Source organism: Seriola aureovittata, chromosome 20 (genome assembly GCF_021018895.1).
Source record: "Seriola aureovittata isolate HTS-2021-v1 ecotype China chromosome 20, ASM2101889v1, whole genome shotgun sequence".
Taxonomy (NCBI): Eukaryota; Metazoa; Chordata; class Actinopteri; order Carangiformes; family Carangidae; genus Seriola; species Seriola aureovittata.
The window spans coordinates 6,473,131-6,485,521 of record NC_079383.1 but is presented as its reverse complement, the minus strand read 5'-3'; the positions used below and the strand labels follow the sequence as shown (position 1 = coordinate 6,485,521).

The following is a 12,391-nucleotide window of genomic DNA, read 5'->3' as shown; positions in this document are numbered from 1 at the left end:
TGTGCACCAACAAAATAATGAAATAAGATGATAAGAAGCTTAAGTCTTTGAATGTGCTGATTGCCATGTGATGTGATTATCACATGGTCAGCCATTACTAGAGGAACCACAGTAGGTCTCTGCTTTGGTGAAACTTCTCAAGGTTACAAGTCTGAGTTAAGATAAAACATCAAGATTTTAACACATTAAAAGCTGATGTGTCTTTGATGTCCATGCTCGCTCTCTCCAGTAAGGAGAGCTTCTTTATGCACTTTATTAGGTTGAGGTATCTGTGTGAAATATCAAAGCCAGTTGCTTTTTGAATGCACATTTGCAGTGGACATTAACATATTTCCAATATGATGTGAAGCTCAAAGTCCCCATGAAAATGAGCAGCTATTCTCCTGAATTTGAAAGAAAAGTCACAATATCAAGTGACTGACTGCATTTCAAAGGGAAACTCCAAGAACTCAGTCCAATGGGAAGAAAACACGCCATGCATTTTTAAACTGGGGCTGATTGCTTTTCTAATGTGCCCAATGAAATTTACATTCTAAGTATTTAGCATGGTATCAGCATTTGCTGCACCTAAATGGCCTGGGGATTATGGTAAGGAAAAGGGCTATTTTATCACACTTGGCTCTCAACTCGCTGAGGAAAAAAAATAGGACCTGAGATGATCCGCCACAGGTTGCTCCTCTGAATACATAATTCCACAGCTAGGAATGCTTGTTTAGGGATCTGTTGGCTCTTTTTTGTGTCTTCTCAGCCCCTGATTCTGAATAAGTCAGTTTAGTGTAGCTGTACATTTAGTTTCAAATGATTTGATAAGGCCTTAATTTTGGAAATGTATTCACCTTTGCTTCTTGAAAAAAAGAAATACGGAATAAGTCATTAACCCCATCCAGCTTTAATTTCTTTTTTTATGGGTTCAGGTCAGTCCTTAATTCTTTTACCCTTTTATCTTTTCTTAGTAACTAGGAGCAATTTAATGCAATCAAGAACAGTCATAAACTGTGTCTCGAACACCTGATGCTGCAGAGCCAACACAAAGGCAATCTTGACAAGGAGAAAACATCTCCCACATTGACTTTAGCCGGTGTATATTGTGTAACTGAAAAGGCTCTTTGTGCGGGTTGTGCTGATCAAGAGCCTGCCTCTTCACCACCAGTGAGAGGTACACATCAGGAGAAGATGAAAGCTCCAAGACAGGAGGAGAGCTCACATTATGGGCTCTCAGTCAATAGCACACAGGCTGCAGTCGGCCAGATCAGAGTGGAATTTGGATGAAGAGCAGCTTTGAAGGGAGATGACTGAAGGTGGAGTTGAAAGAAATTGTTGTAAGAAAGATCCTGACCAGAGAGAAAAGACGACCTGCCAACCCTGGGTGTGTCTGATAAAGGTTATGTGTGTTTTCTGTGTGTGTCCTTACGTGGCTGCATGATTGTGTTTGTAGAAAAAGGCACATGCAAGTCATTCAAATAGATCTTGACATAACTGAATTAGTACACATTCAAGGACAATGGATTATCTTCCCCATTCAAAGACAGTGCCCACCAAGTATCTATCAAGCAAGACAGTTGCTCAAAATGAAATGTAATTAAAGCAGACTGAAATGCCAAGATGCCGGAGAGACGACCCAGCAACATTTTTGCTGGAGCTGATGCAGAACACATGATACTCTGTTGTACAGTCCTGTTGTATAGTTGGTGTGTGTTGATGCTGAGTTGAAATGCTAAAGCAGTGTCCTGTCTTCCTCCTCAGGGACCTCCGGGGGCTGCAGGTGCAGAGGGCAGGCAAGGAGAGAAGGGCGCTAAGGTAACAAAATCGATTCATCCTTTGCACAGTAAGAAGTGTCTCAGAAAGTCCCTCGGCTGTCCTCCCCTCCCTCACCATACCCACATCGTCCCCCCTCTTGAATTAAAAGCACAAAAATGCAAAAGTAATTTAATTTCCACCATAGATTAGATGGAAATTTATGGACACAGCCTTTTTCAGTAAAACTAAGACTCACTTGTTTCTTGTATTGTGCTGTGGCTTAATTTCAAGACAGACAAAAGGAGTCAACGCTATTTCTATCTAACCCTCAGGTGTTCAGAGTTACCATGCTTTTCTCCTTTCATGTGAATCAGAGCTCCATGAAATTTCTCTTTAGTCTGTGCTTGTTTTACATCAGTCTCCTGGTTTCCTCAGGTTCTAAATCCATTAGTATAAGCTGGTGCATGCTGTATGTAAATCAAAAAGATACCTCTCTACTGGTTACATGAGTGTTGATGTATGGATGCCTGTAATCTGTAAACACCTTGCAGCTCAAACTCGATATCTTATTTCCATGTGCTGTCTGTATATTGATGTATTGCAGGTCACAGCTGGTCACCTCTGCCACATGTTGATCTTGTTGCCATACTAATTTTTTAATTTACTCGAAGTGAAAACAAAGTGGGATGTAGCTCCATCTCTTGTTGTGAATCTCATTGGGAGGAGCAGGCGCACTTTGCCTCATTTGATAACTCAGACTCTTGTTTACTTGTCCCCATTCACCCAGTCTACATGCTGCATACGGTCTCAGCATAATTTAAAGCTAAAAGCAGCCCACAGCTGAATCCTGATAAAAATACTCTGAGATGCACAGAGGCTCTAGAGGTAAATGTGCTGCAGATTTAAGAAGTCATAGCTGATCTTTTATTTTATACCATTACCAATCATTACAAATAATTAGATGATCAATGACTGTGGAGAGTTCTAAGTTTATTTATTTTTACTTTTTTTAATTTAATTTGATAAGTTTTGATCAAAGATATTCATGACATATTAGTGCTACACATTAGGTTAACTTTACTTTTAAAGTTACAGATCACTGTTAAAATAAATATTTAATATTATTACAATACCATCTTCTTGGCTTGTGTCATATTCTTCAGCCTGGGTCATTCTCTCACATCACTTGTATATCCACATACAGGGTGAGGCTGGTTCAGAGGGTCCAGCAGGTAAAACAGGACCGGTTGGGCCCCAGGGACCTTCAGGAAAACCCGGTCCAGAAGGTCTACGTGGAATCCCCGGCCCCGTTGTAAGTCTGAGCTACACCAAAGATCTCTCCTTGTGATACTCTACATATATAATCAGCATGCTTAGACTAAAACACACACATCCACAGTGTGCACACACATAGAAAAGTCCTGCGAAGACATGATGATGGACTTCATGGAATAATCAATACTCCCATTTGGCTTATAGGTTAGTTTCAATTGTTTATTCCAGCACACTTTTCCCCCCTGTTTGGACTATTAATCATCGTGCTGAGCTCAGAAAATCAATGGCAGGCTAGAGAAAATACAGCAGGCTGTAATGCTCACTACAACTGAACGGCTTTTTACAGGGTGAACAAGGACTGCCAGGCTCCCCAGGACAAGACGGTCCACCTGGTCCTATGGTTAGTATGCATAATCTCTCTTTATCTCTACCGCTCTCTCTCTCTCTCTCTCTCTCTCTCTCTCTGTCTCTCTATCTATCTCTATCAATCTGTGTATTTATTGGGAGCTAGAGATGGATTGGTTGGAAGGTTTATTTCTTCACTTTTGGCAGAGCAAGGCAAGAAGGTTCCCCTTGCTTCCCCTCTCCAGTCTGTAGGTTAAGTCAGGTTGAACTTATTCCAGACCGACAGTCTCATTGCACTGAACATACAGACATGAAGTTGCTATTGAACATCTAGTTTGTCCCCATAAGTCACATGTGTAATACATGTGTGGTTTTCATCTGTTCTGCAGTGTTGTCTCTGCTTTCCTCTTTATATAACTGATATAATGATTTTTCTGCCTCCCCTTTTGTGGCGTCTCATTTTCACACCTCTCGTTCTCTCTCTCTTTTTCATACTGCTCTCTTGTCCCTTTCATGTTTGTCATTACTGTCTCATTCCCTATTTCAAAATTTCTGTCTCGCTTCTTTTCCTCACACTAGCTGCCTTTTCTCTGCAAAATTGATTTTTAACTTCTATTATTGTTGTTCAGGGTCCTCCTGGTCTTCCTGGTCTGAAAGGTGACCCTGGATCTAAGGGTGAAAAGGTGAGTTTAGCCCTTTTTCCTGTTTCATTTCCCAGGTTCCAAATAGCCTGGGAAAATAAACCTGAAAACAGTGAGAGGAACCTTTGGACAGTGATCTCGGTTCAGACTAAAGTTGAGGCTTCTCCCAGCTTCTGCGACTTTGCAAATGATCAAAACGCAACACGTCTTTTAGAATTGGAAAGCAGCATTAATACCAATAAAGGCTTATGTTAACATTAAGGAAACAGAATTAGTTTTTGCTGTAGCTGCTGTAAGAGAAAAACTCTTAACAGTACTGAATATGTAGCAGAATGCGATATATCACTCTAATCTGTCTAATGTTTTCTTCACTGCTGCTGTCAAATTTGCCTGTGAAATATAACTGCACAGGATATTCAGACAGCACACATTACTCTGTCTAAATTGCCTCCCACATACTGACATGATGGTTTGAGAGAGAGCGAGAGAGAGAGAGAGAGAGAGAGAGAGCAGTTTAAAAGCTCACAAAAGAAGCCCCATGTAGTGTGGTCTATGTTTCTATTTAATACTGTCCAATCATCGGATCTGGATCCTTATCTTTGTGTTGTGAGTTTTGATCTGTTGCACGAGAGACCTTTCAATTGTGATGCCTGAGGATTTACATTGTAATGAAACTTCATAGATTCCCATGTGCATTTTATTTTTGTGGAAAAAAGCAGTTTTGTCCTTGTCAGACTTGCTTGCAGTAGCTTTGAAAGTTGGCGTAAACACAAACGGACATTGCTGTAATCTTTGATTGTTCTTTCTGTGTGAACATTTGTTTTCGTCCTGCAGGGTCACCCAGGTTTGATCGGTCTGATTGGACCCCCTGGTGAGCAAGGAGAGAAGGGAGACCGAGGTTTGCCTGGACCCCAGGGTTCTCCTGGTGGCAAGGGCGATGGTGTAAGTGATTGATGACTCCATTCCCGCACTGGCCCTCCACCTCTTGCCATTTTTAAGTCCATTTGCCCTTCTACTGTGGCTGCAAGTCCAGCTACAGTCATTTGCTTTTGACTAAAACCCCTTGAAAAAGGCATTGGAGGCCACCTGAGTCTTTTTTATTATTATCCAATGTATTTTAATATATTATTATTTATTTTATTTATTTATCTCTCCATCTATCTATTTGGAGAGCCTTGCGAGTGGATAGAGCTTCATTTATTTTAATTTTCCACTGTTACCCAGCAGATATCCAACCATTATTCTTCACATATTCCCAGTCGTCCAGTGAGCAGCCTGAACATTGTGAACATGACAGATTTTCTTTTTACCACATGCTGCCACTGTGGTCAGTTTCTGTGTAACTGATAACCACTGTGATAATATCATATGCTGCATTGTGGAAAACACTGATAAGAGATTCCTTCTGAACTACACCATTAAAATTGTATTATTATTTCTTAACTACTGAGCCCTCCACTTAAATAGGAAGCAGTAGTGAAAGAAGGTTGAACCTCTGTCTCGATAAAGGACTGATGTGAGCCTTCATCCATTTTTAAATAAACATTGCAGAATGACTGAATATGATATTCTGTCCTGCTGTGGCCCCCAGCCTGCCCTGGCTCAGTGATTTAAAGTGATGGCATGGATGAAGTATCTGGAGATTAAGCCTAATGAAACTGTAATGTCCCCTTTTGTCAGAGCAAAAGGGCTTCAAAAAAGTTTTCACTCAGTTGACCATTTCTATTTTAGGGCCTACAAAAATAGTCCCCCTATCATTTGGCTTTATTTCCTGACAAAACCAAGCTGTGAGATTGTGACTATGTTCAAAGTGCAGGGTTTGGCCTTTTCCTGGTGACTAAAATAGAGACTTTGTTTATATTTCAGTTCATAAAAAACTCCATAATTCCATGTGAAAGCTTCATTCAGCTCATGAACAGATGTATACGCTCCATCACCATATTCTAGATTTTTCAGTTCATTGATTATAAAAGCCTCAATATAATACTTTTGTCTCAGTGTTTCTTTCATATATATCTGACTTCTGCTTTCATCTCATATCACAGGGTATCAGCGGATCTGCCGGTCCTCTCGGTCCCCCAGGTCCCCCCGGTCTGCCTGTAAGTCTTTTACTGATTCAGTCATTCATTTAAATTCTGCACCACAGATAGAGTGACTTTGCCAAATTGATGTGCTTATGTCTCATCTAATGCAGGGTCCTCAAGGTCCCAAGGGATCCAAGGGTTCAAGTGTGAGTAGAATCAGTGTGTTTTTAAAGGTGTATTGCCATTATGTTAACAAGTGTGTATGTTAAATCCAGCTTGGATAATATATTTCGCTTCATGTGTCCCTAGGGTCCTGCTGGTGCCAAAGGAGACACTGGTTCAGTTGGTCCTCCTGGTCCTCCTGTGAGTATTTAAGACCGCTGCCGTTGCCTCTGATTCCCCTGCGTTCAGATCCTCACAGCAGCTCTGTACGAACTTGGTCAAGTCAGTCCTCTCGTATCAAATCTAAAACTTTATTCCTCATTGTACCATGCAGGGCCCACCAGGTGAGGTGATTCAGCCCCTGCCCATCCAGTCACCCAAGAAAACCAAACGCTCTGCTGACATGCAGTCAGATGCGACCGGTACCATCATGGACTATGGCGAGGGCATGGAGGACATCTTCGGCTCACTCAACAACCTCAAACAGGACATCGAACGCATGAAGTATCCCATGGGCACACAGAACAACCCGGCCAGAACGTGCAAAGATCTGCAGCTGTGCCACCCAGAGTTCCCTGATGGTAAGTCAAATCTAAGCAGGAGAGTTTCACTTCAGAAGGAATGTTGGAACAGATCGTCGTATAAAAACACACCTGTCTTTTTAGTTTAATTCACAAAGACACTGGAGAGGAGCTTGATCTGTAAGTGGGACACTAAAGAGCCTCCCCATTCTTTCAGTTTTTGTTGTTGGTCTAGACCATCCTTTCCCAAAGCCTGAATTTGTATCTGTATGTTTTAAATTTAGTGTTTCTCAAAGTGTCTGCAAGTGACCAAAAAGCCTACTAGTGAATAGTGTACATCTGTTGTTTTCAATGTGAAGACAACTCATGTAAATTCAAACATTATCTTAATGTTGTTTTGCTGTATTATTGGACTTTAATGTAACCAATTGTTTAGCGACTCTGCCTACCACTGATGTGGCTACGCCAGTTTACAGTTAATGTTTTATGATTTACATCAAAAATGATCAGTGTGACATTTGAAAGGAAATGTGGGAGACGCTAACGGTTGGCCTGCCCTGGGATTGTGTTAATTTCCACCAGTTATGTGCCTATTAACTATTAAACACAGACAATTGACAAGATCATGGGCCAGTGGCTTGAGACTGAGTCAGATAAACAAAAATCAAATGAAACAGAATGAAACGGGCACAACTGGCAAGTGCTAACTGTTAAATTTTACTAGTAATGCACTCACCACTACTGAAAAGCATAGAGTGTTTGATTACATCCAGCCAGTGTTCATACATGTGTCATTATTTTAATGCTACATGCGCGTGAATTAAAGTTCTGTCCCAGGTGACAGTCAAGCTCACCACAGCACTACTGAAGCAGTGGGCCCTATTGGATTTGGGGATGTCGGGGGAGTTAGGTGGTCTGTGAGTTTTATTTTAATGGTTGAGTGGTCCTTGGTCTGAAAAAGTTTGAGAAAACACTCTAGACACACGTTCTTTTGACAAACTGATACTCAAGTGAAAAAAAACAAGCACTGTGATTGAGAGCCCTGCCCAAAAAGAACTGAACTCATCAGTGGTAGAGCTTTTGTCTTTCTTGTCTATTTTGCTAAATGTTTGCAGTTTAACTGAGTAAAGTGGAGCAATTATAAAGATAAAGTTGACATTTACAGCAGCATGGATTGGTTTAGGTTTGTCTTTACTTTTCTCTGTAGGAATTCAAGTTTGTTGCACATAAATTACAGCTTGTTTCAGGCGTGATAATAACAGTTTATCCAGCAGTGTGTAAACCATGAAAATAAGTAGTAAATAAACTTTTAAGCAGAATTTCACATAGGGTGCAGGAATCAAGCATACTTACTTTTGAAATGGAGACATCATCTGAACAGGATATTTGAGTGTGTTTGGTTCTCCTCAGGCGAATACTGGATTGATCCAAACCAAGGTTGCTCGGGGGATTCCTTCAAAGTCTACTGTAACTTCACCGCCGGGGGTGAAACCTGCATCTATCCAGATAAGAAGTCCAACGGAGTGAGTGACTCTGGATTCACACACACAAGATTCCTAACTGCCTCTTTCTAATCATGATTTCTCATCGAATATTAAGCCGTCATGTTAAAACAGCTCATCAACAGTCAGCGAGGCACTGGGGTGAAGTTGTCAAAGGGAGCCATTTGATTTTCTTCAGGGCTAAACTTGTACAGATTTGATATTCACTTTATTGCAAACACAAAAAAACACCAAAAGGCAAATAGTGTAAAATGATCTGACTCTCTGAAGTTTGTGAAAATGATGTTTCAGAGACATTAAAATAAAAAACAGATGATAAACTTTGATGTTACCCTTGAGCCTGTGCTTCACACAGAAAGCTTTTCTCATGTTGGCTGCATGATTCATAACAAAATAAAGTCCATAATAATGTCTGTCATTGATGGACGCTGTGTGCTTTTGTTTGTTTTCTGCAGGTCAGAATATCTTCATGGCCCAAAGAAGTTCCTGGGTCATGGTTCAGTGAATTTAAACGTGGTAAAATAGTAAGTCTCTTCTTTATTCTTCTTTTTCTTTCACATTCTGCAGCTTCCTGCACAAAGCAGAACCTCCTTCACTCAAGGTTATACTAAATGTTTCGCCCCCATCCCTCCTATTTTCCCTGCTTTCTCCTATATACCTGTGCAGGAGCTCTGCAAGATGCTTGTAAAATGGCAAGCAGCTGATGATAGACTCAAATAGCAGCAGCACCCATGAAACTGTAGAGGAGTGACCCAAAGTTGCTCCCCATAAAGACATCCTGAACTACCTAATGGTTTGAGTGTGTTCATATTTTAGGCCAAGCCAGAGCAGAGATAATCTCAAAGCCCAAGGGATGAGCTTTTAACATGTACAAAGTTGGCTTTTAGTTAAAATAATCTGGATCCTTTTGAACTGGCGCATTTTTTCAGTTATTGTGAGAACATTACAATTCGTCGCCTGTTCCATATGAAGAACAAAGAGAGGATTCGAGTAGAATACCTCACAAGTTTAGCATTCCACTAGGCCTCACTCTACCCTTCAGCAGTTTCTTGGTAAACATCTGCTACTGTTGCTGTTAGTCAGAAAGGAACATACATAACGGAGCAGTGTTGATTATCGCAATGGAAAATGTTTTTACGGTTGTTTTGTCCTTGAAATGCTGTATTAGTATGTATGACAGGTCCTTTGTATTTTTGCACATTTATGTTGTAGTTTCTTTCTTATATTTCTTGTGTTTTTATATTTTTCAAATTTATATATTAATATTTTCTCACTTACAAACAAATAAATAAATCCAACTGTTCAGTGAAAATGTGGATGTTTGCCTCTTACATTTGACATCTCTCTCTCTCTCTCTCTCTCTCTCTCTCTCTCTCTCTCTCTCTCTCTCTCTCTCTTTTTCCCCCCAACAGCTTTCCTATGTTGACGCAGATGGAAACTCAATAAACATGGTACAGATGACCTTCCTCAGACTACTGACAGCCTCGGCCAGGCAAAACTTCACCTACAGCTGCCACCAGTCTGTGGCGTGGCACGATGCCGCCAGCGACAGCTACGACAAGGCGCTGCGCTTCCTGGGCGCCAATGATGAGGAGATGTCCTATGACAATAACCCTTACATCAAGGCCCTCTCAGACGGATGCGCGGTAAGCCCTGTCCGTAGATACTATCTGTCAAAATGAGCAGGGGGTGGATGAGTTCAGTCTGTCTCTGGCATCATTGAAAATTAATGTGCTAGTTTCTCAAACTTGCCTTTGGAGTTAGATTTTTTTTTGGATGGGTTAACCTACCTACTGGGTGCTATTAAAAAAAAAATACCATTAGGAGATTATTTTCCAGCAAAAATCAAGCATTGTTTCTGATTTGCTCCTGTGGTGTTTGAAATAAAAGTTTAGGAAGCTTTGAATAGTCATAATTAGTTTCTCATCCATTTGGCACTTGCTAAGTATTACTCCTGAAATGAAATCACATTAGTAGTGCAACAAGCAGGAGTGGAAAGCTGTGATTATAACTGATTTCAGCTGATGACAGCCCGGCTCCTTTTATTGAAGGGGCTGACTAAAAGATCAGCTTGCTTGCAGTGTGATCACACAGTTTTGTGCAGTGAGAAATGTGACAAACTGTGTGTGTTTTTCTGGGATTTGCTTGTCTAATTGGTTCCTCTTTCTCTCTATGTCAATGTCTCTCTTGTTGCAGACGAGGAAGGGCTATGGAAAGACTGTGATGGAGATTAATACTCCCAAAATCGATCAGGTTCCAATCATCGATGTCATGTTGACTGACTTTGGGGACCCTAACCAGAAGTTTGGGTTTGAAGTTGGGCCCGTCTGCTTCCTTGGCTAAATAAAAACGAAAAAAAGAAACAAAAAAAGGACTTGATGGGGCCAGCAAAGAAAGTCAAGTTGAGACGTTTTGGGTACCACCAAACCCCATTTCTAGCCCCCCACCCTTTTCTATGCCACATGCAAGTTTTGAATAAGAGATGGTGTAGCAAACATGTCTTTCCATGTATGTACGTGTAACCCAGGAAAATACTTGTTGCCCTTGTAGGGCTCGAACCACATGACTTAACCACGTTACGGAGCAAAGGTGAAGGACATTTGAACGCGTGGCAGAGGAGGGTGAATCGGAGGTAACCAAGAGGGGGGGGTCAGGCGACATAAGGGGACACAGACCCCCTCTCTGGATTCTCCAGGTGCTGTATGAAAACGACTACAATGGTGCTTGTTCAAAACACACAAAAGTATAAAGAGGTGCTAAGAAAGAAGGTGTATTTTGATAATTATAAAAAAAAACTGTAATTATTATTTTGTACAATACTGTTATTTCTGAATCCACTTTCAAAACTTGCATGTGTATCAGATTCTGCTTCTGGCTCTTTAATTTCAGTGTTGGTTCAAAGATATACAGTGTAAGTTGAAGACATCATTCAATCAAATAAATTTATAATTCTGGTATTTTTTGTTCAACACATATTGTGTAACTGTCACGAAGCAAATAAAGTGAGCATTCAAACAATTCTCCATTGCTAAATTAGACTGTATGCCCTTTGTATATATTGACAGTCCAAAGCTTGAGGTTATTTGCTGTTTTGCCCTTGTGACCATAGGTGAAACAACTGGAAGTATCACACCAGCACGTATGCGGCAACATCTCCCACTAATGTTGTGATCCTGTGCTAGTAGGAAGCAAATCATGGCATTCATTTTCCTTTATTTAATTCTATTTGTTGTTTTTTTCTGTTTTGTTTTCTGACAGGCTTTTTATTTTGGTTGTATACCTCAAACTTTCTTGATAACCTTTAAGATGCAAGGATGTTATGCCCTGTATATACCTTGGTTAAGCAATTAAGTTTATATATTTTGGGTGGGGATTTTTTAAAGAGAGAAATACATTAACTGTTAGACATCCACTGTTCAAATCCTTCTGTGAATGCAATGAGAAGCCCTTTAGGTGACCCATTTTTGTAACTAAAATGAGAAAATGTTTTAATGTGCTTTTTATAGTTCATTTAAATATTAAAAACTGGATTCAGTGAACTTAATGTCTCAATGGTCTGTGTAAGATGACTTTGGAGTAGATCTACCTACTGTACATGTCAAATGCTTAAATCAAAGATATGTTAATTCGACTAAGACTCTGGGCTGGTGCAATTCCATCTCTCTTGAAACCAATAAAGTACCATCTTACAATAATTTCCTTTCATTCTGAGTACATGAATGGACATAAATTAATAAAATGTCTCCCTTTGTTTGTAATAGGAAGAATGAAAAAAATTACCTGCCTGTTCAGCTGCTCCTTCATTTGCTGCTTATTTCATGTGCATCTGAGAGGGATTAGCTGTAGACTTCCATATTTCACCATCTGAGTCTAATGAATTTACCTATTCAAAAAGCACACAGAGACAAATGGTTACAAAACAGATTAATACTGGATAAGTGTTTTTTTTTTCTATTCAGATGTCAACATCAAGGCTCATACACAAAGGGTGACTTGACTGCAGTGGGATGGATTTTACCATAATAATCTCATCATAATTTGAATTATGAGTTAAAATAGTGGCGGTAGAGCTAGGTGAGATCGGTTGGCTTCATGGGGAATAGACAAAGTGCAGGAATATAGATTTGAGGATTGTTCTCAAACTCGTCATCCATATTGTGGTGATTTCAAACAAACGTAATACA

General features: G+C 40.2%; 1 protein-coding gene across 2 annotated transcripts in view; it reads left to right on the top strand.

Moving 5' to 3' along the window:
* The window catches only part of col11a1a (collagen, type XI, alpha 1a), an 80,175-nt gene extending 68,263 nt beyond the window's left edge, over positions 1 to 11,912 (top strand). For both annotated transcript variants that reach the window (XM_056364763.1, XM_056364762.1), the window contains 13 exons: positions 1,744 to 1,797; positions 2,942 to 3,049; positions 3,359 to 3,412; positions 3,987 to 4,040; positions 4,833 to 4,940; positions 6,044 to 6,097; positions 6,193 to 6,228; positions 6,332 to 6,385; positions 6,519 to 6,765; positions 8,116 to 8,228; positions 8,663 to 8,731; positions 9,620 to 9,853; positions 10,404 to 11,912. In XM_056364763.1, the coding sequence (XP_056220738.1) occupies positions 1,744 to 1,797; positions 2,942 to 3,049; positions 3,359 to 3,412; positions 3,987 to 4,040; positions 4,833 to 4,940; positions 6,044 to 6,097; positions 6,193 to 6,228; positions 6,332 to 6,385; positions 6,519 to 6,765; positions 8,116 to 8,228; positions 8,663 to 8,731; positions 9,620 to 9,853; positions 10,404 to 10,550 (1,332 nt within the window). In that variant the 3' untranslated portion in view covers positions 10,551 to 11,912. The remainder of the gene's footprint in view (positions 1 to 1,743; positions 1,798 to 2,941; positions 3,050 to 3,358; positions 3,413 to 3,986; positions 4,041 to 4,832; positions 4,941 to 6,043; positions 6,098 to 6,192; positions 6,229 to 6,331; positions 6,386 to 6,518; positions 6,766 to 8,115; positions 8,229 to 8,662; positions 8,732 to 9,619; positions 9,854 to 10,403) is intronic.
* The last annotated feature ends 479 nt before the right edge of the window (positions 11,913 to 12,391 follow it).